Genomic DNA, 27,790 nt, shown 5'->3' on the forward strand with positions numbered 1-27,790 from the left:
ATGAGACATTGATATAGAATTTAAATACTTTAAAGCTGTAAATAAATGTAGGTTCTTGACTAGCTCTGCACCTATGAGCCAGTCACTTAATCTCTCTGGACTTTGAAGTTTCTAAACTCAAACATAATTATCAGAATTGACAAGAGTTAAGTCAGTGGTTCTCAAATTTTAGCATGCATCAGTCATCTGAAGGGCTCATTAAAACATGGACTGTTGAGCTGAACTCTCAGAGTTTCAGATTCAACAGATCTAGGAAGGGGCCCACGAATTTGCACTTTACAAGGTCCCAAGTGATGCTGATACCTGATTGGAAAATGACATTGTGAGAACCACTGAGCTAGAATAAACCAAACTAACCAAATTTTTCAACTTGTTTTATATAACTGAGATACATCCACACAGAGATAATGATGAGAACAATAGAAAAATCATTCTATCAAAAATAATGTGTACTATTATTTGTTATCCAAGAACTAAATCGGTGTCTCATATGAAGAAAGAGGTGTCCTTCATAAGGGAATTTAAGATAACTCAGAGTGGTTTTTTTTTTGACTTACTCTTTTAAGCAATTAAATTTGTTTTACATTAATTGTTTCAATAAAAATCTTTCTAAAATGGGGCATAAAATTTTTCTATGTTGTCGAATAGGTTGACCGAATATAATTTAATCTTTCTGATGTCTCAGTTACTGCTATAAACTACTAGGCTGTGATATAATAATAACCATCTTGGGAGCTAGTGAGATGTGCTGGGCAGTTTGTCTCTGTGCCAAATGTTCTGAGTATTATGATTTTGAAGTTCTTGTATCTGCTTTTAATTTTTCCATTTTATACTTCTTCCTGTAATCGCATTGTATGTATCTCAAACAGTAGCCTGATGGTACTCCTTGAACTTTTTCCATATAATTTCTAAATAATTTTCATTGACAAAGAGTTTCTCTATAAGCAAATGAAGAAACTACGAGCTTTTACTATTGCTTTTTTTTTTTTTTTTTTTTTTTTTTTTTGCTAAGTTCTTGGTTTGATCAGATCTTCAAAAAGAGTACACAAGGGACAGTTGAAGACTTTCCAAGCATCGGTTTACAGATCATTTTCCATATATATTCTATTTGAAAATATACCCTCCCCTATTTTCAACAACAAAAAAAGAGAGGTAAAACTCTTGCCTCCACCCAAAATTGATAATGCATTGCCTGGAGATGTAATAAACTGTATGGACCCAAGAAAAGAATGTCAAAAAACATTATTTGGGGGAAGCCTTCATAAATGATAACTGAGGTGTCACAGATTACTACTATAGGGCTTTTTTTCTTTTCCAGTTTTACATACATCTAAGAGTTAATAGGATATTTTGGCCCCTGCTAGGGCATTCTAAATTCTTGATACATTATAGTTCATAGACAATTGAGAGCAGTTTTCTTTAAAGAACTTTGTCTCTTCCATCTCCACACAGTCCACAACTCCATGCTATCCAAGAATGCTCTTTGGGGAGTGTATAATAAGAACAAAGTAAAGAAGACATTGGTAAGAAATATCTAATGATAAAACTAGATTTTTTTCAAGTTTTAAGTATAAGTAATTCTCTTCTGCAATTCTCGAAACTCATTCCTTGAATATTTATTAGCTTAAAGAAAAAGCACATCTAAAGAACTGAAGCAAATCAATTAAGGAGGTTGATTCTTTTAAATGTAACAAATATTTTCCAGAACTACCAAACTTTTCAAATTATGTTCCAAAAACCTTTCAAAAACTGTATAGGAACTATTTTAAATTAAGTGTGAATTATTTAATGTGGTAGTTAAAATCTATTTTGTCAAATCATATGAAATTTTTGTTCTCATTTAGTCAATTTTCATTACAGCTTTTAAAGTTTAATATTTCTACCTTCTATTTAAAAAACAATCACAGCTAGCTTTAAGATCAATTCACTTTTAACAATAGGTATCCTTCTCCTGCATTAATTACCCCAAAATAAAGTTATTTATTAATGAAGTTATTTCTGAATCATTCCCTTCTATTTATACTCAAAAGTTGAATATCAAAAAGGAGAAGATACAAGCATTGGAAGACACATAAACTTAAAAGATATTCCATGATAAAAAAAAAAAAAAAAAAAACAAGTTTGATATAGCTGGTTGATTTGACAATGGAGACTAGCTTTGTTAACTGATACTTTACATAAACTGAATAAGCTAAACCTTCAACTCAAAGTTTTGACAAAAGTATATTTATACACATAAAAGCATTTTATGAAAAAAATTACATGAGCAAAAGTATACTAAAATAATATTTTCTCAACCACTTCTGAATATATCAGATTAAAGAAAGTGCCTACAGGGGAAGAGGGGGAACGAATATAACAGACATTTGCCAAATCCTGATAAAGCTGTTTTGATAAACTTCCTAGAAACTAACAAAGTAAATAGTTAAGGACCAGGTAACAAATCCTTTGGTACCTTAGGTGGTTCACATTCTTTTGCTTTCAACAAAACTGAAGGAGGACCTAATAGAATTGTCAACTGATGGATGCTTGATGATAAATTACTAAGTGATTTCTGGCAAATAACCTGGAAGGTTCTGCTATCACTAAACTTCCATTAGAATGAACAACTTATATGACCATTTATTTCTCAGCACTTAAACCTACAAAGTCTAAAAGTAAGACCAGAAACTGGTGCCAAATCCTGTTTCATTCTATCAATAATTAATATACATCTCCAGCTACAAAAACTACTGGAAAAAGATAGCTCCATCAATTTCATTTAAAAATGGATTTCTATTTAATTATATACACAGTGAATTTTCATCAATTTTCACATATGTAAGTTATTCTAATCAACTGATAATTATCAGAAAATATTTTTAATACTTAGAGCCTACAGTCGCAGGAAAAATGTTCATTTAAATTTATATACATATTGTTGTGGCAAAGAAGTTTGATAGATGATTAATAAAAGATTTTCAAGCATAACAATGCATTTAAAAAATACATAACATTATCCTACAAGAGTAATAGAACAAACAAGTTCAAAAGGAAAATAAAATTTCTAACCACTGAAATTTGTTTTTATATTTTTAAATTAATAATGCTATTTAGAGTCCCTTCAATAAATTTAAGAGTGATATAATTTATTGAAATAGTACAATATATCAGAAATTCTCTTTTGTCAGTATAAACTTATTGAAAAATTGTAGTAGTTAATTGTCTGCAAAAGCATACAGTTTTTCAAAATTCTTTTAGGGAACACCAGTAAAATTTTGAAGAAAACTATCCTAGATATACAAAGTTATAAATAAGGGTCATTTAGATAAGTAAAAATTATTAGCAAAGCAGTAAAAAGAAGACATTTAAATGTCAGTCTCCCTCAATAGACTAAAAACCATGAGGGCATATCTTTTTCTTTCTGGGTATTCCCACCATTACCACTACAAATAGCATAGAGTCAGTTTTAACAATTGTTTACCATGTGCAGGAATTATCTAAATGGGAATAAGAGTTTACCAGGAGGGGGCAAATATGAAATCAATTGGCCATCTTAACTATAAAAGTTTACATTGATAAATTAAAGATTCAAAGATTTTAGTAAAGCTAAAATGTCTTACCAAAACTTCAAAAAAAAAAATTACTAAACGTTCCATCAAACGTTACATTCTAATGATTTTGTGAGTCGATGTTTTTCTAAGACTCTCAATAACTCTCTGTATAGAATCTTCTCCAAGATGTAGAAAAGCCATCATCATCTGCCTGAAATGCCTAAACTGTATAGTTTTCACTTCTCACATCAATGGAATAGCCTGTAAATCATTTACCTCTTCCTATAGTTTTTACAAGCAGGTATCTTTTGCAAGCAGGTATTGACTAAGAGTGACTTTATCTACTGCCTGAGCACAATTTTATTATGTTATATGTGGGGCTTAAATCGTGTCCTTGAATTAATAGAAATTAAAGATACCTAGGTGACTCAATGCAATGCTAATTTGATACAAAAAGCTTAAAGCATTAAATATTTCTAGTTTTTTTTTTTTTGAGGTATAATAGGCATACAATAAACTACATATTGAAATATGTAATTTTGTAAAATTTACTTCCAAAAATCCCAATCTCTTTCTTCTGCCAAAAAAGTAGAGGCTTTTTATCTGAGAAAAGTACTTACCTTCATATAATTCACAATTTTAGCAAGTACACCAAACTTATATCCAGAGCTTCCTGATAGGGCTTTCAAGTTAAATGATCCATTGCTATGATCTGAAAATGAAGTTCAAAAAACAATTACAACATTTTCACATTAGATATAATTATGACTTTTAAGCAGCTAAGATGATTTTAACCCTGATAAAGATTTTTCTTGTTTGAGTTTTTCTACCTAGTGATTTCTATCCTATAAAATTTTGGTAAAGAATTCAAAATCTTTGAGTGTGGAATAAACTATCCAGTGTGTTGCTAGAACGGGAACAAAGTATAAATAACACAAAGGCATTAAAATACATTTCTTTTAATAAATACCTTCATCTCACTCTTTCCTTAATTCTGATTAGATTTCCCCCATAATTAGAAGCAAGCCTTTTTAAATAAGACAATACAAATCTCAATATGATCTATAGTGCTTTTCTAACAAACTTAAAACTATAAGAAGTGAATGGATTACTCTGAGGGATTAAAAAGTTCAATTTATTACTTATTACATCAACTTCTGCTTATCAACTTAAATGGGAATAGAAATTAATCAAGAATACCATAAGTTTTAAAGTAAACATTAGCATTTAACTAGAAATAAAAAATGATAGGCACTTCCATTGTGTAAACATGGATGCTTATAAAGAATGATAGCATAAAACAAGGAGTAATCTGTATAGAAGATAATTTGTTTCAGAACAGCTATCATTTTGTTGCATGTTAACTGTTAACAGGCAGAAACCCTAATGCTACTGTTGCATCATAAATGCATTCTATTAATCACAGGCAAAAACAGGTTTAAAAATTTCATCATAAATACTAAGAAAACATTTCAAAAGTACTTCTATTAGTAAGGCATCAGATTAGATAGTATAAAGTTCCCTCCCATGTGGCTGACAAACAAAAGAGGTTAAATAAAAGAGGGGCATGTCAATATCTGGCACCAGCTTGGTAATAACAATTTAAGCAAAAGAATGCATTAGAAGAACTGCAAGACAAATGTAACAATTGTCAGAGATCCAAAAGAACAGCTTCTTGATGAGAACATAATACTCCTTTGACATTGTTTAGTGAAAAAAATATATTTGAAACTAAAATGAGACTTCATATGCCATTGTCTTCTAAAAATAACTTTGTTACAATCTGACAAGTTACTTGACACATTAAAGCTCTTATATCCAGAGCCTCCCAAAATAATGATATTAAAAATACCTTACAGGTGTGCCTTCATGCTTTGTCATGGTTCATTTTTCAAGATGTTTAGGACCCTCACAACAATAATATAAACTTTTATTAAACACTTACTATTTGCCAAAAGCCATGCTAAAAGATTTTCTCATTTAATCCCTCCCCAAAATCCTATGAGAGATATTATCTACTTTTAAACATAAGAACACAGTAAGTGGCAAAATACAGATTCATATCCAGTTGTAAACCCTGTGATAATACCTTGTAAAAGAATTATTAACTAAGTAGTCTTTAACTGAGATTATTCCATCTGAAACTGGCTATTTTATCAGAGTACAGAAATCTACATATTTTCTTGTTTAACTTTAGTAAAATGTTAAGTTTGTCACATATAAACAACTAAATGGGAAGACTATGAAAAACGGATAACAAATAAGTTAGTAGCAAATGGCCAATCATGAATCACAAACAATTTTGTTTACCACGGGGTCTCCAGCATTTAACTCAATGCCAGGCATAGTAAACACTCAATAAACGTTGAACAAATGAATAAATGAATAGGAGGGAGAGAGGAAGAGAGGAAGGGAAAACTTCCAGGTATTGATATTTTAATGGCCCCAGAAACTTAAGTGCTGATTTATCTAAAAATAAGTCTGCAGAGAAAGCATTACACAGCCTGCTATTGTTAAAATAGCCACTCTCGTAATTAAAAACTTTGTTATGCTTAGACCACAACTTTAATACACCATCTAAAAAAAAATATTCAGTCTCTAAACATCCGACTGAGGATTCTTTTGCCATTTAAATTTCATAGACTGCTTTCTTAATGTAGGCAGTGTACCTACCAAAACTAACATTCTCCTAACTAGTAAAGCTGAAAACCTTATTCCTTTTCCCTCAGAATCTCTCTTAAATCAAACTACAACATGGAAATAATCACTCCCAGAGGGCAAGACATATAAAACACAAGCACTTAAAGGAGAGAAAATATCTTTAGGAGATTTTATGTACATTTCCTGGAGGAAATGTAAAGCTGATAAACCTGTTTGTTTCCTAGGTTACTACCTCTCTCGACATCATCTTCTAGCCCTGGCACTGAAATACTCACAGAAGGATCTGAAAATTTATAAACACCAAGAAAATATCTGTTGCTAACTCACAAATTCCTACGCAGTAATTCCACTTAAGGACAAAAAATAAGGCAAGAAAAAGGGGTGACAGTTGATATCTCAGATAGCTCTACTCAAGTTTATGAATGATTTACTCTTAAGGGTGGCAAGACTTAATGTAAATGAATGTAGAAGAAACTGTCAGCTGCACTGTGGTTCAGCCAATAGAAGCACCGCTCCATCTTGGCTGTGCACTAGACTGCATTACAAACAGACGATACCATCGCTTCAACAGCAGCCTTTCAGACGAGAGGTAGGTTTATAACATCTTTTTCATTTAGCAATACATGTCCTTATGATGCAATATAAAAATATTTTGCTATAAAAATCAAGCAGAAAGCTTTGTTCCTACTAAAGACCAAAAAAAGCAATGTATTCATTTCATTGCTTGGTAGGATTTTATTATAAAAATATGAAGACTGCCTTATGCTATTTGATAAGCAGCCTTACCATCTGTGCCTTAACAGAAAATTCATGCTATTTTCTATGAACCTGATGTATATTTAGACCTTAGAGTAAACCATAAGCATTTGATGTTAAGTGGTTAACTTGCTAATTTCAATTTCTCTGAGCTATTTCGTTTCGGCAGTTTGGTCTGTCTTAAACAAAGGATTTTTCTTAAAGAAAAACCTAGACTAAAAGCTAATCCTGGACTAAAGCTTTCTGTTATAGGCAAATTATATTAGCTAGAAAAAAGCAATCACAAGAAAGTTTGTTATATTTTAACAAATATGAGGAAATAGTTTGAATTGTTTTTTATGTGATTTTGAGTGTAGATGCAGAGAATGCTGAGAAATTACAAATGTAACTTTTATGTAAAAATAAAAAGACAATGAAGTACCTTTACGTAGTATGCATTACACTGTAATTAAAGACAGCACTTATAGAACTTCAGACTTCCGTAACATTTTAATTAAAATAATTCCTTACAGTGAAAATTTAAATCTATAGTATAATATACAAGTTATGCTAATTAAATGAAAACCTTTTTAAACACTTTCATTTTGTATGACAAAAAAATATTTATCACCATAATTTCAATATAATGTTAAATTATTCTTAAACTGATCCTCCAAATAAATATAGAATAAGTCTTTTTGATAAACTATGTTTTAAAATAAAAATGTCCTCAGAATTGGGGGAGAGTATGGTTCCTTTCTAGGTAATAAGATTATTTCATGGCTCAGAGTAAGCATTCGTGCCTACTAAAAATTAGTTATCAACTAACTGCTAACCAAATTTCTAATTTTAAAATATTCGAGTATAAAAATTATTGTTATTTAACAGATGCTAGAGTTCCAGGCTATTATTACCTATACATGCTGACCTAAAGATCCAGCTTCCCTTTTCTTTGCTGCTAAATGTACTTAAATTTTAAAGAATTTTTTTCATAATTTTTACTCAATTTTTTTTAGCCAGTGTTCGGCTAATATGAGCAAAATATCCCTTACAAGGCCCAAAGGTTGCTGTAAGAAGATAGATCTCCCAGGTTCAACACAATGGGGTTAGTTACCTAGAAAACATTCCTGTTATACGAAGTATAAAAAAAAAGTCTCAGGTAAAATAAAAACAATTCTGTCAAATAAAAGAGTTAACCTGTAATTCAAATTTCAGGTAAATTGTAAACAGAAACCTCTACCATCCACATTATTTTAACACTATAAACAGCCTTTGTTTTACTGGTAATACATCTATAGTTAGCACAGATGGAGGCTCATTGCTGTTTCACTGAACTGACTAGACGCATGGCCTAACTCGGTGATGCAGGGCTGAGTGAACTGCTCTATATTTAAAGGGCATTATGATTAATTGATCATATTTCAAAGTAATATGCTTAAAGGCACTAGAAAATTCAATTCAAGGGCTTTTACCATAAATACAGCAAAAGCATAATTTTCTTCTGATCTGGCAATTAAAAGTTCCAAAACGGTTCCAAGTCTTAACCCCATAAATATTTCACTAGAATGTTTTGAAATGGGAGGAAAAATAGGTGAAGGGAGTATTTCATTAAAAAACTACAACTAAAAAAATATGGTATTTACTTTAAAACTTCCCATTCCTGTAATGAAATTTTAAAGGGGCTATGAGAGATTGAAAATACAGACAGTTCCTTTTTTTTTTTTTTTTTACCATTTTCTTTTACTTTGCATAAGGTATGTTTACAGCATTTCCTTGATATAGATTTAAATTTTAGTTTCAAAAATAGTCTCGATACAAAAAAATCCTAATGGTAAATATATTTCTGCTTGTGTAAGTATATCTAATCCATCAAAGTAAATCTTAGACTTTACCCTAAATTTAACACAAAAAATTACTAAAGCTCTGCCATATTTTGAAAGAATAAACTGCATTAAATGTGAAGTAGAAAATGACTCCATATTACAAGGATTTATTTTTTTCAAATGTTCCCAGAAGCTAACTAAAGAATGAATGTTCTGAGTTGCTCATCAGTTATCAATACACTCACAAGAGGCAAACTGCCATCATTTACGACATAAACCTGACATGTATATACTCTTTCTTAAACTGCTTATATGCTTCTAGCAAAGCTTACAAGTGCCCTGGCAGGTGGTATACACTACTATCCACTGTCATCGTTGCAAGAATTATTATAAGCACATTTGTGTGTAAAGTACAAAGTGTAATCAAAATAAGTGTTTACTAATCCTAATTTTATTTTTTCAGAAGTATTCCAGAAAACTCAATAAATGTATTAAATAGATATATAACAGACTTTTAAAAACTAAAGACAAGGGATACTTTTAAATATATTAGTTTGGGTTTTGAGTAAGTAATATATTCAAATGGTTCAAAAACTAAAATGCTACAAGGTATATCTTGAGAAATCTCACACATATCCCTGTCCACCAATTCTACTCTCCAACCAATCCCACAAGTAATCATTGTTATTAATTTCTTGTATATCCAAGATTTTTGTGCAGATACAAGCAAATAAAAATATATATTTCTCCCGTAACATATTGTCCTGCACTTAACATATCCTAAAAATCTTTCCACACCACTACACAATTACCTCGCTGATGCATAATATTGAATTGTGTTGATATTCTATATTAATTTTAACCAGAAGAATAGTCTTTGATGGGTAGAAGTGAACTTCAAGTAACTAAATTTAGTTGTGTACTTGTCTGCATGCCCCCACCTTTTCCCCTCCTTTTCGCCTTTCTGTCCATCTATTTTTCTAACGGCATGGGAGCCTGAAAAAGTTTTAAGCAGTTTACTTGTACCTCAAAAATAAATAGAATATGAACTTCCTTAAACCAATTTTCTAATCATTTTAAGATTTCATTTTGAAATTAACTTATATTATCAGTCTTTACAACTTCTCCCCAATTTTAAAGTCGATACAAATAAAGAGGCCTATTCATGATTAATACACCAATAACGTCAGTGTAATTTCAACAAGGCATGAGTTATAAATTAATATAGCCAATTCTAGGAAAATTAAAAGTCTGATTTATTAAGAGACAAGATTCTGAGTGAAGCTTTTAATTTTTAACTTTTAGTTAAAATTGCTGTATTTCTGAAATTAATAGTAAAACATTTTAAATTAAGTTAATAAGGTAGATTAAACTAATTTGAGTGGCATAATGTGGAAACAGAGGGAAACCTCTCTTTTCCCTCCCTATCACTGCCCCACCTCCACAGTCACTTCTAATGCCAGATTTAGAAAAGAATCCTTCAAAAGGCATCCCCATATTTTATAAAGGAATCAACCTACAAGGCCTTAACGGAAAGTCTAAGAATATTTTCATCTATGCTGGAGAGGTCCTAGGTTAGTTAGCCCAGGTAAAATTATTAGAGACTCTCAAGCAATTCTTTCTGTTCTTTACCTACCCACGGTAAGTGGCACTGTATCTTATTTCCCCAAGGTCATATTCTTCTTCCTTTCTTTGTTTGCGCTGCTTTTCAAAAATGACAAACTCATTCACACTGAAGTAAAAATAATTGCAACAATGGTGTTACCCCTCCCAAGAATATCTGCATTTTTAGCAGTGATTAAAATCTTAAAGGAGTTCCAAAGATGAACTTTTTATACACATTTGTGTGTATGTGTGCACCTACACACATTATTAGGAAGACTGGGTCAAAAAAGACTTTTGTCTCCATTTGAATCAGTTTGTATGGGTTACTTGACTATTTGTGTGCAGAGTAATTAAAATCAGAGGCAGCAACAATGCAGAGGTTGGAAGGATAACCTGTCAGAACATTCCACATTACACAACTCCAAGAGGCATCACTTACATTGTATTCTGCATGAATAACACCCCCATAACACAACATGAATGGTGTTCCCTAGAGTTGTGTAACATAGTAGCACTGCTTTCTATAATACACTCACAACAGAAAAATTCAAAGATAAAAGAGGGTAACTTTGAAAGGCTGAGTCTCCAAGCATAGTCTGAAAATAATGTAATGTAATGAGCAGTTGCATACCTGTGTTACAATGTATTTCTATATGTCTCAGAATAGAAGCAACTGATAAATATCCATTAGTTATCCTTCATTTCAAGATGAAGGATCACCAAGCACCATGAAACTGAAAAATTCTTAAATCCAAAAAAAAAAAAAAAAATTAATTTAAGTCTTTTATATCTGGCCTCATCATCAATTTAACCTTCAAAATACACAAAAGGAGGAACAAAGTCCATCCAGAGAGGTAAAGTGATTTGCCAAGCAAATCTGATTTAAGAAACCAAAAACCTTAGAAAAGATTCATTTATCAACTCTAAAGTTTTAAAATGATATCTTTAAAGAAAACAAAGAAATCTAAGAAATTATATTGTTATGGCTTTGGATTTTTTTAAGCCACTTTTTAATCTTTTTTTTTTTTTTGATGTGAAAATATTATGGTTATGTTTAAAAACAGGGTCCTCACCTTTTAAGAGGTCTATATTGAGATTTCTACAAGATTAATTAACATAATGTCTGGGATTTTCTTCAAAATAATCCATGGGGTGGCAGCAGTGGGTAGAGCTATAAACTGGCCAAGAGCTGCTAAATGAAGTTGTATTATGAGCATATGGGGATTCATTATACTTTTATACTTCTGCACCACCTTAAGTTTTCTTTAAATGACACTCTCACACACAAGTTATCTCCAGCACCTAGAAAAGTACTGGTACACAGTAGGTAATCAATAAACATCTGTTTACAAGAATAAATTAAAGTCTTTATGACTATGTAGAGGAAAAAAGCAAACAAAATAAGTCATCTTTCATAAAAGAAAGCATATAAACTGACGATCATTGAATTAGTGATATATTTTTTCCTCTTATTTTCAGATTTTCTTAGTTTATAGATATTTTATAATTTTTAAAAATAAGTTTAAAGAGATATTTTTGAAAGATCAAGATTAATAAAAATTCATTCTATCATTTTTACTGCTATCAAAACTTTAATCCTCATGGTCCCATTTAAGGCCTAACAAATATCAGGTCAACAAGAGCAAGACTTAATAACTCACTGTGAAATGGAATAATAATTTAATAAATGATATCTTAGGCACTAAATTTGTTTTTAAACTGTTCATGTATCTAGGTCATTTAGTTATATTAAGCATTTGAGATTATCATATACACAACAAAAAAATCCTTAAAAGATTAAGGTCTTTTCATAGGCAACTTTGACTTTTCTTTCTCTACTATTTTCACTCGGCCACTATTTCCTGATTCAGGTAACCTGTCCTTGAAGTTTAAAGGAGTGGAAGGAGATAGAAGACGTAAATACACTGACCCAAGAAGGTAAGAAGGATCCACAAGGGTAATGGGAATAGCTTTTCTGGAGGCAATTTCCAAAACATGGCCTTAAAATGTTAAGATTTCTTGTAGACCACTGCTTTAGTCAAATTTTAAACCAATTCAGCTGCCTTTTTCCCCCTTCCATTAGCAGTTAATGTCTATGTATAAGTCTTAAAAATATGTATTTGTCTAATGACTAATATACATAAAAATATATAGGATGGTTTACAGAATACATTGGTATACAGAAAAAGTTAATACTAAATTTATTTTTAAATTACTTTATTAAATCAATTTAAAAATACCATTCTGATAGGAAAAAAGACACGAGTTGCCTCTACAAATTCACTAACAAATCTTAGTTAAAACTGAGATTTGAATTGACAAATCTGTACTTTGGTTACATACATTCATGTTCCACTTTTTTACAGATCCAAAAGAGCAATATAAGAAGTGAAATCTCTAAGAATGGCCTCTTTGAGCTCCAGCCTCTGGAATGAAACCACTACATCTGTTTATCAGTACCTTGGTTTTCAAGTTCAAAAAATTTACCCTTTCCATGATAACTGGAACACTGCCTGCTTCGTCATTCTGCTTTTATTTATATTTACAGTGGTATCTTTAGTGGTACTAGCTTTCCTTTATGAAGTGCTTGACTGCTGTTGCTGCGTAAAAAACAAAACTGTGAAAGACTTGAAAAGTGAACCTAACCCTCTTAGAAGTATGATGGACAACATCAGAAAACGTGAAACTGAAGTGGTCTAGCACTCTAAATAAGGTGAACAAAATCTCTGAAAACAGCCTTCAACTATTGAGAAAAAAATTTTTCTGAGGCCAACTATTATTACAAAATTGACTGACTTTGATCAAAATTGTTTCTAACAGAAGAGAAAAATATGTACTTTGTGTGCGTATCATTTCATTAAATATACAGTAAAACTACATAAATGTGAATAATTTACTAATTTATTTAAAATGACACTTCAAAAACTGGATGAAAGATTCCTAGAAGTCAATATTAAACAGCAAAAGGTAAAATCGAAAACATAAGCAAGGCTAATGATGCCAAAATAAGCGATACTTAAACAAATCATATGGACTAAAAAATATAGTGCCCTATATGTTTTGATAATAAAAATGCTATTTAATGCTTACTTAGATCCAAAGTAAAATACTTCCACTTATAAAGTCTTTATTAAAAAGCAACATTTTCTAGTTTATTGGAGATAACATACACATTTTTAAAGACTTAAGTTTTATGTAGGATTAGTGTGAAAAAGTCTCCAAATACTCAGAAAGGTCGGAAGTATACTTGCATAAAATTTTCATAAAATGGACTGTTGAAATACCTGGTCTAAGAAAGGCAAGCTATTTTCAAACTAAAACTTACTAGCACATCAATAAATTTCATTTCTTGAGCTTGTGCTTTCATTTTACTTCTCACATTCACACTCACAGGGCTAAGATACCCAATGTAGAAAAGAATGCAAAAAAAAAAAAAAAAAAGTCAAAAAATAGGACCATTCGACACCTATTAAGAAATATGGCACTTTTATTTCTTGGAATTCCAAGGGCTGTACAGATATATTTTATATCCCTAGGATTATTTGCTACCACCAAAGAGCAAGCCAAAGCATGTTCTTAACCACTATAAATGCCCTTAAGCCCGAAATGCAACTCCTGAAAATTTTTCGAAAAATTAGTTCTAAAGAGAAAAGCTCAAGATACAAAGATGTTTACTACAGCTTTACTAAAATTAACAAAAAAAAAATTGGAACTAGCCTTTAACTAAATGTGGCACGTCAACAGATTAAGAAACTAATGAAAATTATGGCAAAATAGAACATATTTGATATGTGAAAAATCTCATTTTCAATTTAGAAAACCTTAAGTGCCAGTCTGAAATGGCTTTTCCACAAAATACTTAGTTTTTGTTTTTTTCCTAACATTAGAAACAAACACAAGTAATGAAACCAACTTTCAAAGGACTTGTGAAACCTAGGTATACAAAATATTTTGGTAACCAGGAACTATTCTGAGCACTGTTAAAACCACATTTTTAAAAACAGTAAACTTTAGGGTCCTTGCCATGAATGGAAAGGATACAGGTCCTTTAATAACTAAATTTTCTGATAATGAACACTACCAATTTTCCCTACCTTACCCTGTAATTTACTTACCCATTAAACAGACATGTACTGAATGCTTCTATATATGAGGGATAGGAGGCAAATAACTAATCACAGTATTACAATGGCACACAGTAACTTAGAAAGTTGGAAAATGCTGTGAAAATTCAAAGGCTCAGCACTGAATTCAAGTAGGAAAGTGAGAATAACTTTTAAGCTAAGGCTCAAAAAAATAGGAGTGAGCCATAAGAAAAAGGGAAGTAGGTAAGAAAAAATTTGCAGTTAGAGGAAAGAATATGAGCAAAGGCCAAGAGGCAAAAAAGAGAGCAAAACATGTTAGATGAGCTACAAGTCAGTATCACTAAGAGAGAGTACAAGAAGAAGAGTAAGATACGGGCATAAAAGAGAGTGGAAACTAGAGCAGGTAGGAAAAGATGGACTTTATCAGAAAAGCAATGACGATCACTATAAGTGATGACATCATCAGATTTATGAACAGAAAAAGCACTGACTAGGATACAGAGAATGGACAGCAGAGAAGCTAAACCAGAAGACCTGGTAAACAACTAATTGGGAAATCTAATGATAGTGACATGAACTAGGATTATATGGTAGTTTTTAGTATTTATACCCAATATATGCAGCTCTCTTTCTGAGCACAAAAAAAACCCCTGTGGCTGGGTATAGCCCTGTGACTGGATTTAGCCAACGACTGGTGAAAGGAAGTGATGCGTGTCACCTCCAGGCCAGAACATTTAACTGCCAGGAAAGATCTTCCAGATTTCTCTTTCTCCCAGCACTGAAACCAACATTTAAAGTACCAGCACAGTCTACAACCATGCCATCCTGAATGAGCCTGATCTTGTCTGCTCTTGGAAGCTAAGCAGGGTCGGGCCTGGTTAGTACTTAAATGGGAGGCCACCTAGGAATACCAGGTGCTATAGGCATTAAAAATAATAAAATAAATAAAGTACCAGCACTCTATAAGCCTGGGCCCCTGTGTGACTATAATAAGCTCAGACTCCTGCCAACACATGATAAACATGTGGTATGAAAGAAACAAACTTCTGTTGTTTTAAGCTGGCATCAATAAACGCTGCTTCCTGCTTATAGCCTTGGTGTCTCATCTCTCAGAGAATCCCGCAACATTTCTGGGGGCTTGTCCAGGATACAGAGACAGAGGTTTTTCACCTCCCTTGTCTTTGGGGTCTGGCCCTCAGGATACTGGGAGAAGTGGACTTCACCTAGTGCACCAGGAGACCTACTGTCTGTAGAGGAAGACAACTCTTCCAGCAGACCAGGGTAGCGGCTCCGAGAGCACAATGGAACCCGGAGAGCACCATCCAACCGAGTGATAAGGACCTGGGTCCCAGGAACAGCCTCCATTAGAGGACAGAAGGGGAGTCTGCTCAACTCCCAAGGTCACCCGATTACATTTATTAGAGGAAACAATGACCTCTCAGGTATACAGGGCGGAGGGTGGAGTATGTATGGTGTGCATTTGCATGTGACTAATACGTGGCCTTCCTACGAAGCGAGAGTTGGGTCCCTATATGTGGGTCCATGGCGAACCTCATACGGCTTAGGGTGGTGTCACTGTATCTCCATGAGGAATCTACTCCAGCGATCCGAGCAGGGGGTTTATACCTCCTGTACGATTGCTAAGAACCTCACGAGGGGAGTGGCCAAAGGCTGGCGAAGCAAATCTCTGAGTGCTTGTGCGACATCGACCATGGGTGGAAGGATGGGTAGACAACTGAGCAGACAACTTTAGGTCATATGCTTAAGAATTTCAAAAAGAGTTATTCAGGAGATTATGGAGCTAAACTCACCCCACTATTTCCGTACCTTTTGTGAGATCAACTGGCCCTCTTTTGGCATTGGGTGGCCAGCAGAGGGAGCTCTCGAAAGGGAAGTCATTGCAAAGGTCTCAAGTCATTACCAGTCAACCAGGCCACCCAGATCAATTCCCTTATGACGATTGCTGGGAGACAGTAGTTCGCACCCGACCCCCTTGATTGAGAGTCTGCCTAAAGGAGAACTGTAGGGTCCTCCTAGCCTGAGCCTTGGTGCCCTCCTGAGGGCAGTTAAAGGAACAGAGGCCTGTGCTGTCAACAGATCCAGAAGTCAGCCAATCTTTGCCTTCCAATGGGAAAGCCCTAAAAGCGGAAATAAGGGCCAGGTAACATGGACATAGCTACCTCAAGGGTTCAAGAACTCCCCCACCATTTCAGGACAGCTCCAGCCTCAGGTTTAAAGGCATTCCCGGCAGACCAACACAGCTGTACGTTACTCCAGTGTGTAGATGACCTCCTCTTTGCAGGAAAGACCTATGAGGAATGCACAGAAGGAAGGCATCTACTCCTCAATCTCCTCTGGGAAGTGGGTTATGAGGTCTCTCAAAGGAAGGCTCAAAGCTGCCAAGAAAGAGTCAAATACCACAGCTTCCACCTGTCACAGGGACAATGCCAACTCAGCCCAGAAAGGAAACAGTCTGTTCAATCGCCATCCCTACCACTCGGTGACAAGTCCGTAAATTCCTTGGAGCAGCTGGCTTCTGTAGAATCTGGATACCTAATTTCTCCATCCTGGCCAAACCCCTCTATGAAGTCACAAAGGAGGAAGAACGTGGAGCCTCTGGGAATCTACCCAACAGAAGGCCTTTGAAGAAATCAAATGGGCACTCACAAACGCCCCCCGACTAGGATTCCCATATTTAACCAAATCTTTCTGTACGTACATGAGTGTACAGGTGTCGCAGTAGGGCTCTTAACCCAACTGCTAGGATCTTGGCACTGTCCTGTGGCTTGACTCTGTTCCCTAGGGCTGGCCACTCTGCTTGTGAGCACTCACAGCCAGGACTCTCCTTGTGTCAGAGGCCAACAAACTGACTATGAGGCAAGAACTAACAGTTCGAGTACCACATTCAATAATAACATTACTGGAGTACATGTAACAATATTGACTAACCAATGCCCAGATGGTCAGATACCAAGGGATGTTACACGAGAATCCAAGAATCTGCCTAGAGGTAGTAAAACCTTGAACCCAGCCACCTTGCTACCCACTGGGTCCAGCCAGCCAGACCACAATTACATTGAAGTCATGGATGAAGTTTTCCAGCCAACTCGATTTGAGAGACCAGCCCCTCAAGGACCCTGATGTAGAATATTACACTGATGGTAGCAGCTTTGTGAGGGGAGGAGAACACTTTGCAGGATATGCTATGGTGACCCTACATTCTACCACTGAAGCAAAACCTCTGCCTAAGGGAACCTCAGCACAGAAGGCAGAGCAATCATTGTCTTGACCTGCACCCTTCAGCTGGCAGCAGGAGTGTGTGCTAATATACAGACTGACCCTCCATGTACATGGAGTCCTGTACAAAGAAAAGGGTCTAATCAATTCAGGGGGAAAAGGCATAAAATATGGAAAAGAAATTCTAGAACTCTCAGATGCTGTGTAGGCCCCCATGAAAGTAGTAGTCATGCACTGCAGAGGACATCAAAAAGGGGACAACTTAACAGCCCGGGGCAACTGCAGGGCAGACCATGTTGCCAAATCGGCAGCACCCGAGAAAATGGCCAGCCCTATGGCTCTAACTGCTTCCCTGTTTTCAATCCCCTAGCCGAATGGAACCCCAAGTACTCGCCTCAAGAAGAAGCCTAGCTTAAGACTGAAAAGGAGAGCCTCCGCCCTGTGGATGGTGGAAGCTCTAGCCCCAGCTTTTGTCAAGCAGTTTCACCAAAGGACTCACCTTGGTAGCATTGCTCTAGAAAACACTCTGAGCCAATACTTGTACGTCCCCTGGCTCTCTAGCATCTCCTGAGCGGTGTGTGAATAGTGTGAGGTCTGCGCCCGCGACAACCCTAGGCAAGGGCTATGTGCCCCATCGGAGGTCCAAAGTATTGGTGGCACTCTCTTTGAGGAACTTAAAGTAGACTTCACTAAAATGCCTGGATCACGGAACCTCAAGTATCTTTTGGTCTTTACATGCACCTATTCTGGTTACGAAGAGGCTTACCCCACCCGAACTGAGAAGATGCAAAAAGTAGCCACACTGCTCCTCTGAGAAATTATTCCACAATTTGGCCTAACAATTACCAGTGGCTCAGATAACGGGCCAGCCTTTGTAGCAGAAATAGTGCTGCTACTAGCTAAGAATTTAAATGTTTAACAGAAATTGCATACTGCCTATCGACCACAGGGTTCAGGACAGGACCCTTAAGACTCAGTTGGGAAAACTAAGTCAGGAAACACATCTACATTGGGACGAAGTCCTCCCCATGGCACTATTAAGAATCAGGTTGGCCCCAACCAAGAAGACTGGGTTTTCCTCCTACAAGCTCCTATATGGGCAACTACCACCACTCATCAAAGGACTACAAAGAGACCTCAAGGAAACAAGTGAATTGACTCTGGGACAAGAGCTTCCGGCCCTAGGGACCACCTTCCAGACTCTCAACCAATGGGTTAGGGAAAGGCTCCCTGTCAGTTTAACTACTGAAGTTCACTCCTTTAAGCCAGGAGACACTGTTTGGGTAAAGGACTGGAACATTTGGCCCCTAAAACCCCTGTGGAGAGGCCCTTTTACTGTATTTTGTCTACCCTCACTGCAGGTTGCTGAAATAATGCCCTGGAAACATCACGGCAGACTTAAACCTGCTGCTGCAAAGCAGAAATGTGTTCCAGACTCCTTCGAGCCCCTCTGGAAAAAAAAACGACTGTACCAAAAGACCAAGGGTAAGACGTCAGCCCCACTTTGGTCACGTCGGAAGCTGACCAATCTACATGCAGCAGAAGCCTGAGGACGATGTCTAATCAGAATGGCACCCCTAAAGGCTCTTTTCTTGCCTCTCCTACCTCATCATGTGTATGGAACCAGTCTCCCCACTTCTTCTTCCCCTTGTACCCATTGCATGCAAAGGTACAGGATAAGGTCCAACATTGCCACTGGCTTCACTTCTGTAACCAGCGTACCCAAAGGATATGCCCTAAACGCCACACTCTTCACACACTGGGGATTCCAATATTGGATGGGATACATAAAGGTTAGATCTGAGAGTGGTCAATCCCGCCAACAGCCTAAAAAATTAAGGAAAACCTGGGTGTGGTGGTGATAGACCTCAAGCGGGGGAAAGGTCCATAACCATACAGAGGGCCCAGCAGTCAGAGAAACTGTCCAATGGGCTGCGTAGTTCGACCACACCTAAGCCTACACCATCTTATAGGCCCCAAAGCCCACAAATGTATGATCAGCTAAAGGTAGCTTTGGGCCAAAACCTAGACCTCCCAACCCTAGGGAAGAACCTCTTTGTTGACCTAGCTGGAAAGATAGCCTATGAACTTGGAGCAGCACTCATGAGTGAACACTGGCCTTGGAAGGGAACAAGCCTAGATACCTTTTACCTCCTTCAGTGGAACTACACAGTGGCTCACCGCAAAGAGGGTTGACCCCAGAAATGGGTCCTCTCCTCAGAAGTGGTAGGGGAAGAATGTCTTAGCTGGATGGGTCCAGGATACACTCAGTGGGTTGGATAAACTCCATGTTAAAAAATGCTATTTTTAAATCACACACACCTAAACTGGTGGCACAAGGCTGCTTCCTGAGATTGGGCCAATAATACTGCAGCTAACTCCTCCTCGGGCCACTCTCTCAACCAAAACTTAAGTGTCACAAACTGTACTACAGAGGATGGCACAGTCCCTAACCCTTTACACGCTATCCCAGCTATCAGCACATTCTGGGAAAAACTCAATTCCAAAAGCCCCGAAAGCTAGAAAGCACTTGATGGGCTCCTCTGGATTTGTGGAAAGTGGACTTTTACTCAACTTCTGATGAACTGGAACAGAAGTTGCACCATTGGGCGCATTCAGTCTGGCTTCTTCCTTCTACCTGACCAAGGAGGAAATGAGCTAGGTGTTCCCCTATATCAAAATTTAAAGGCCAGAACTAAGAGATCACTTGAAATAGAGGGACAACAAATGAGGTGGGAAGATAAGTGGCCACCCCACCATATTATCCAATACTATGGCCCCACAACTTGGGCCCCAGATGGGAGCTGGAGTTACTGGACCCCTATATACATGCTCAACCAAATCATTAGATTAGAAGCAGTTCTTAAGATCATAACCAATGAGACTGAAACTGCCTTAGAGCTTTTAGCCAGGCAACAATCCTAGATGCAGTCAGCTATCTGCCAAAACCGCCCAGCCTTAGATTATCTATTAACAGAAGATGGAGGAATGTGTGGACAGTTTAAGCAGACTGACTGTTGCCTCAAAAGAGATGACAATGGCAAAGCTGTGACTGCCATAGCTACTAATATTAGGAAAATAGCTCATGTGCCCGTCCAAAGTTGGAAAGGATGGGACCCTGGTAGTCTCTTTGTAGGCTGGTTCTCCACTTTCAGTGGCTTTAAGACCTTAGTTGGGATAGTACTCCTCCTCCTTGGAACCTGCCTCGTCATCTCATGCCTATTGCCTCTTGGTATCTGGTCAACCACCTCCCTCATAGAGGCTATAGTAAAAAAAAAAAAAAAAAAAAACCTGCAGCAAAAGCTATGGAAGTACTTAGCCTCTATACTAAAAATTAGAAGAAGGAAATGATGCTCTCAGACCCAGTCCCAAGTTTGAGCATCAAAGGAGGGAATGCGGCAGCCTGACCTTGCCAGGCCATTTCCTGCTCGAATGAGTTCGTTCCTGACTGCCCCCACCTTCCAAGGACTCTCTGGCTAACAGAAATTTTCTCATAGCTTGCCAACCAATCAATGTTCTTCCTTATATCTGTAGCTGTGTAGGAATGACAAGACTGTATAAAATTGCCCGTTATGTTACAATTGGGGCTCAGCCTTTGGATAAGAATCCGCTGAGCTGGTGCCAGCATCAATAAACACTGCTTCCTGCTTATAGCCTCTGTGTCCCATCTCTCTGTTCAAAAATCCCACATCACACATATTGATGAAAAACTGAATGTTTTTCTCCTAAGATCAGAACAAGGCAAAGTTGTTCACTCTCACTACTACTTCTCTTCGACATTATACTACCCAGTCCAGACAAGAAAAATAAAAGGCATTCGTATTGGAAAGGACAAAGTAAAACTGTTCTTATTCACAGATACATACTATTGTATGTAGAAAATCCTAAGAAATCCACACAAAAAATTTAGAAATAATAAACAAGTTTCGCAAGGTTGCAGAATACAAGATCAATGTAGAAAAGTTTATTATATTTCTATAAACTACTAATAAACAACTCAAAAAAATCGAAGGAAACAATTTCATTCACAATATTGAAATGATAAAATACATAGGAATAAATTTAACAAAATAAATGTAAGATTTATACATTAAAAATCTAAATAAATGGAAAGATATCCATGTTCATTGACCGAATGATTTAATATTGTTAAAACAGCAATTCTCCCCAAATTGATTTATAGATTTAATGTAATCCCCATCAAAATTACAGCTGGTTCTTTTACAGACTGGAATTGGTGAAATTATCCTAAAATTTATATGGAAAAACAAAGGATCCAAGAAAAAAATAATAATAATAATCTTGAAAAGAAAAAAACTGAAGGACTTACACTTCCCAATTTCAAAACTTAACTACAGTGCTAAAGTAATCAAGAGAGTCTGGTACTGTCGTAAAGATAGACATGTGAATTAACAGAACCAAACTGAGATACCAGAAATAAACTCTTTCACTTATAGTCAATTGATATTCAACAAGGATGCCAATTAATGTAAGTCAATGGGGAAAATAGTGTTTTCAAGAAATGATGCAAGGACCACTCAATAACCACACATAAAAAGACGAATTTAGACCCTTACGTTAAACCACACACACAAAAATCAACTCAAACATATTATAGACCTAATGTGAGAGCTAAACTATAAAACTCTTAGAGGAAAACAGTAAATTCTCATGATCCTAGATTAGGCAAAGATTTCTTAGATGTGACACTGAGAGCACAAGTGACATTAGGTCAAGAAATTATATCCAGAATATATAAAGAAATCTTATAAATCAATAGGAAGACAATCCAATATTTTTAAATGGGTAAAAAATCTGAACAGACATTTCACCAAAGAAGACACACAAATGGTCAAATAAGTACATGAAATGATGTCCAACATCATTGGTCATTAAAGAACTGAATATTAAAACCACAATGATAGCAATTCACATCCACTAGAATGGCTATTTAGATAGGAATAACAAATCTTAGCATGAATTAAAAAATGGAACCCTCAAGCATTGATGGTGAGAACGTAAAATGCCACAGCCATTTTGGTAGTTTCTTAAAAAATTAAACATATACTTACCACAGGACCCAGAAATTTCACTCTTAATTCTCCACCCAAGAGAAAAACAAACAAACAAACAAAGACTATACAGGAATGTTCAGGGCAACACTATTCATAATAGCCAAAAAGTGGAAGGAAAACAAATGTCTATTAACTGGCGAGGGATAAACAAATTGTAGCATATCCATACAATGGAATACTCTTCGGCAAAAAAATAGAGTTACTGATAATATGCGACAACATGGATGAATCCTTGTATAAAATATCAGCAAACTGAATCCCACAACAAATAAAAAGAATTATGTACCATAACCAAGTAAGATCTATTCCAAGAATGCAAGGCTAGTTTAACATCTGAAAATCAATTAATGTAATATGTCATGTTAATAAAGAGCAAGAACGTGATCATCTTAATAGATGCTACGTAAAAGAAGCCACATGCTAAAGACCACATACTATACAAATCCATTTATATGAAATGTCCAGAAAAGGCAAATATAGAGAGGTAGAAAGTAGATTATTGGTTATCTGGGGCTAGGGTGGGAACAGGGAGTGACTGCAAATGGACACAAGGGGTCTTTTGGGGGCGATGGAAATGTCCTAAAATTGGATTGTGCTAATAGTTGCACAACTCTGTAAATTTACTAAAAATCTTAACTGTATACTTGAGTAAACTGTATGGTATGTAAATTAAACCTCAATGACATAAATTCTAACTATAACATAAGACTATTAATATCTGAAAAACAAAAAATTCTATCATTCCATCACTTAAAGTGCCTATCAATATGAACATTGAACTGAAAAATGAACTTGTCATCACTAAATGGTTTCCTGAAAAATAAAACTAAACAGTTCTAAATAGTCGATTTTACTAACCAGAATTTTGCTTAGAGCCTGATGATCCTCCATGTTCTAGCTTTGCTTTCTTCTTCTTCGATGACGATGATGTTGATGACTCAGAAGATACTGAACGTTTTTCTACTACAGGAGTGGAAAGAGCTCGTTTTTTGAACAGCTCCCGTTCTCTCAATAGGCTTGGATCCATAATGCTGCAAAGATAAATATAAGTATGTTTAATATAAATTCCAGTCACTCAAACCTGTATGCCAAATCCATAGGTCTCAACAAGTTACTCCCCAAACAAAATTACCCTTACCAGTTCTCTAGCACTTGAATTTATTCACTTACTCATTCAATCAAAAAATCTTTAAATAGTGCCTATTATGTGCCAAGCATTGTGCTAGGCACTAGGAAAGAGAAACAGAATTACCCTCTAATGCGCTAGAACTACATTGTCCAATATGGTAGCCACTGGTCACATGTGCTTACTGAGCACCTGAAATGGGGCTGGAGATGAGTTATACTCTAAGTGTAAAATATACACCAGATTTAAAACACATAACAGAAGGAACTTTTAAAATTACGAATGAGGTTTTTAGATAGATTACATGTTGATATAATACTTTGGATATACTGGATTAAAATTAATTTTCCCTACTTTTTAAAAACTTTTTCAAAACTAAGGCTACTAGAAAATTTTAAATTACATATGTGGCTCACACTTTTGCAGCTTACTTTGTATTTCTAGTGGACAATGCTACTCTAGAAATAACATCAGGTCTACTCGGCAGAAATTAGGCAGATTTAGGCTAACTGTGGGAAAAAAAAAGAACCATCAGAAATGCTTATAAATGAAAAAGGTAATGTCACCATAATAAAAATAATTTTAAAAAATAGTTAGAATACTGTAAGCTCCTTGAAAGAAAAGTTTCCTTTTTGACTTCTTATATTTATCTTGGCATTTCATACATACTGTGCTGGTATTAAACTTATAGCTGAGTATTTAGCATGCTGGAGGTAAAGGAAATGGGGAGAAAGACAACAATAGGTATTTTAAACTAGTGAACTCTCCACCATTAAGTGCATTAATATTTGGTAGAAATATCTAAGAAAATTCCTTACTTGGAAGGAGGTAGGACTAAACCTCTTTGGCTTTTTTCCCAGTTCTAAACGCTATAATTGTAAGCAACTACAATACAATAGGGGTAGCCACAGATCATTCAATGAGTCTTTTAAAACATTCCTCTCTTATCTGAACTCTCCCTAGAATCCCAACGAGAGTCTAGGAAGCACACAAACAGACTTCATAAATGATCTGTGCACTGTTAAGATTAATGTTTGTAAATCAGGAAGGAAGGTCCCAGAAGAAAAAGACTCTTATATTTTGAAAACCTTCAAGCACAAGGTAGCTCAATAAATTTGTTAAATGAATAATGAACAGAAAAACAACTTTAAGTTGCTCTAGCCTCACAGTTATTGGTTTCACAAGCCTTTATTAAATGTCTTCTGTTTGTGAGGCACTGTACTCCAAGCTTTGAAAGGTTCTGGAAGATAAATTCTTGCCTTCAAGCGCTTACATTCGAGAACACAAAAACAGGGAGAACCTTGTTTAAAAACAATACGTAAAATGTGACTTAGGGTGCTAAAAGTTAAAAATATAACACAGAGTCTACGGCCATGACATCCTGAATGCGCCTGATCTTCTCTGATTTCAGAAGCTAAGCAGGGTCAGGCCTGCTTAGTACTTGGATGGGAGACCACCTAGGAATACTAGGTGCTGTAGGTGTTAAAAAAATATATATATAAAATATATATTACATATATATTTTATATATATATATAATGTGTATTATATATACATAAAAGCACTGATAAGAAATAACCAGCATAAACTTCACTTAAGCAAGGAAGAAACTACTACCAGACCTTAAATCAAAGAATTTCTCCCCTCAGTTCTAATCCCTAACAGTAACATAACCCTAGGTGATCCATTAGATCTCTCTAAATCCAAATTCTTCCTAAGTAAAATGAGGATATTACTAATGCCTACATCTAGCCCAACTGTAAGAATAAAATGAGAATTTTTAAATAGTAAAGCTATTTAAAAATATTACTATTTTCAGTTGGATTTGAAAGAAATAACAAGAAGGCAGGAGACAGTCTTGAGGGGAGGTAAAGTGTGCGACAAGAAAGGAGAATTCACAAGTGGTAAGGTAGGAGCAACAAGTGTAAAATAGGAAACATCTGTTTATCTCATTCTGTAAAGACATGGTAATTAACCTGGGCTTTTAATTATGATTTTAACACAAACTTAAATAAAAGCCTTACAGTTTATGATGACCTAAAATGCTTACAGCACTTACCCCTCACAACTCCAGTAAATAACAGGTATCTGTTTTATTTCTATTTTAATATGTAAAATCTGAAATGAAGGACAGTTAAGGTCACACAGCTGGAAGTACTTGGACCAGGACCCAAATATCCTAATTCCCAAATCAAACGCTCCTTCCTCCACACCTGCAAAGCTGGCAAAGGTCTCTAACACACTCTAGGTCACATTTTATTTATTCATTGCTTTTAAACCAGATGCTCAAGGTTTTCCTGTTCTCAGTGTAAGTAAGCTGCTTGAAGGCAAGGCTTTATCTTCCAGAACCTTTCAAAACGTGGAGGTTTTTACTGCACTTCAGGTGTGGAGTAAGGAGCACGGGATTTAACAGTCAGGATCTTGGGGTCTTTGTCCAGGTACTTTCGTTTAAAGGCCTGTACTTCTTACTCCACACCTGAATTGCTGGTCAAGACCCCTAAAACAAAGGTGTGGGTATGGGTAATGTTCAACAGCATCTAGGCTTTATGTCTATCTTTCCCATTGCACGGTCTAACTTTTCCTTTTTCTCAGAAGACTACTCAATATTTGTAGTTGTACATGTTCTGACGTGTGGTAGACAGGACTCACCACCTTGAGCGTTTTACATTTAGAAAATACCACCACCACAGGGAGTTCATGTGTCCACGTATCACAGACGAACAGTGAGAAGCCAAAATTAAGTTACAATCTTCCGTCTCCAAAGCCCACGTTCTTTCCACTGTAATATCCGACTTCTTTCAACCTTTCTACTTACCTCTTTTGCTTCTTTCCCTGCCTAAGCCTCAGAGGTGTCACTAAGAATCTAAGAACACTGCTACATTGAATAGCCGGCGAGCTAAGAAAAGAAACTGCTTACATCTTAAATGACAGAAATGTAAACGTGGGAGAAAACTGCACCGCAGTGTTTTGTTTTGGAAAACGTCTTCGGCCTTTGCAGAAAATTATTATAACTAAAATTTAGGAATCATTACTAACTAGGTCTCCAAAAGGCGGCTTCAAAAAAAAAAAAGTCCGTGGACGAGCATCTAAATCACAGCCTTTTAGGTGAGCGGGCATCGTGGTTCCCCAAACTCCACACACGGTTCGCTTGGCTACTGCTAATGTAAACTCGGGGGCTACGAAGAGGCACAATCGGCTATCCGACTGCGAATTTCCCCTTTACAACCCAAAAGTTTGCTGAATAAACCTCCGGCCTATAAGACAATGCTCCCAAGAAGTTTGTTACTGTGTTTAAGTGCTTCTCGTAGAGAAGAGCAGCACCAACCTCCCGATGGGTGGAAGACACACCCGCCCCTTGGCAGGAGGTGGTCCCCACGACAAACAACAGGCCAGAGTTTTGCGCCCCTCGCCCCGCGGCTGCAGCCCCTACCTGAGCAAGGTGGGCCGCCCCACGCGACCCGCCGTCGCCTCCCACCGTCTCCGCCTCCGCCAGCCGCCCACGTCCGCGTGGCCGTCGCTTTCGGCTCCAAGTCAGTCCCCCCGCCTGCCCGCACGCACGCCCAGCACTTCCCCCGCCAGGTCGGGGTCTCCGCACTGGCAGCGACAGCAGCAACACCCGACGACTCGGCCCACGGCTCCGCCCGCCACTTCCTGATCAGGCTGCTAAGAGCTCAGTCCCAGCAGCCACCGCGGCGCCTCCGCCACCTAGAATGCGCGTGCGTCATCACGTGCCCTGCTGGGTGTATAGCGGGAGAACCAGCCACCTGAGGCGTTCCGGGTCTCCATGACAACAGGAGGGTGCTGGGGGCGGGGCGGAGAACAGGACTCAGATGCGAGGCGATTAGCAGCCGCTAAATTGGAACTTAACTTTGCGTAAAATTAAAGCTACCAGATCCTCCTCCAACGTCAT

At 36.4% G+C, this 27,790-nt stretch overlaps 2 protein-coding genes and 2 pseudogenes across 8 annotated transcripts in view; 3 read left to right on the forward strand and 1 right to left on the reverse strand.

Annotated features, from left to right (window-relative positions):
• The window catches only part of GTF2E2 (general transcription factor IIE subunit 2), a 90,243-nt gene extending 62,711 nt beyond the window's left edge, over positions 1-27,532 (reverse strand). For 4 of the 6 annotated variants that reach the window (XM_036228709.1, XM_016136137.2, XM_036228708.1 and 1 more), the window contains exons 1-3: positions 27,311-27,532; positions 23,613-23,785; positions 4,154-4,245 (exon numbers count right to left, since the gene is read on the reverse strand). In XM_036228709.1, coding sequence (XP_036084602.1) covers positions 4,154-4,245; positions 23,613-23,781 — 261 coding nt within the window. In that variant the 5' untranslated portion in view covers positions 23,782-23,785; positions 27,311-27,532. The remainder of the gene's footprint in view (positions 1-4,153; positions 4,246-23,612; positions 23,786-27,310) is intronic. The other 2 variants (XM_016136136.2, XM_016136140.2) reach the window with 2 other exon arrangements.
• SMIM18 (small integral membrane protein 18) lies at positions 4,244-13,857 on the forward strand. 2 transcript variants are annotated; one of them, XM_016136145.2, is made up of 3 exons: positions 4,292-6,783; positions 12,229-12,295; positions 12,724-13,840. In XM_016136145.2, the coding sequence occupies exon 3, from the start codon at positions 12,761-12,763 to the stop codon at positions 13,055-13,057; it is 297 nt and encodes a 98-aa protein (XP_015991631.1). In that variant the 5' UTR covers positions 4,292-6,783; positions 12,229-12,295; positions 12,724-12,760; the 3' UTR covers positions 13,058-13,840. The 2 variants fall into 2 exon arrangements, with proteins under 2 accessions (XP_036084605.1, XP_015991631.1); XM_036228712.1 differs by lacking the exon at positions 12,229-12,295 and having other exon boundaries at positions 4,244-6,787; positions 12,747-13,857.
• On the forward strand, positions 15,250-15,368 carry LOC118609796 (annotated as a pseudogene).
• Positions 25,244-25,362, forward strand: LOC118609759 (annotated as a pseudogene).
• Positions 27,533-27,790: the final 258 nt, after the last annotated feature.

The sequence above is a fragment of the Rousettus aegyptiacus genome, unplaced genomic scaffold, assembly GCF_014176215.1.
Source record: "Rousettus aegyptiacus isolate mRouAeg1 unplaced genomic scaffold, mRouAeg1.p scaffold_m13_p_11, whole genome shotgun sequence".
NCBI classification, from domain to species: Eukaryota; Metazoa; Chordata; class Mammalia; order Chiroptera; family Pteropodidae; genus Rousettus; species Rousettus aegyptiacus.

Excerpts from the sequence above, each read along its gene's own strand:
- SMIM18 (XM_036228712.1), top strand. The coding sequence starts at position 6,613 with ATGAATGATTTACTCTTAAGGGTGGCAAGACTTAATGTAAATGAATGT. Across the intron at positions 6,788-12,746 it reads GCCTTTCAGACGAGAGGTAG|TGAAATCTCTAAGAATGGCC; the intron begins GTTTATAACATC and ends CAATATAAGAAG.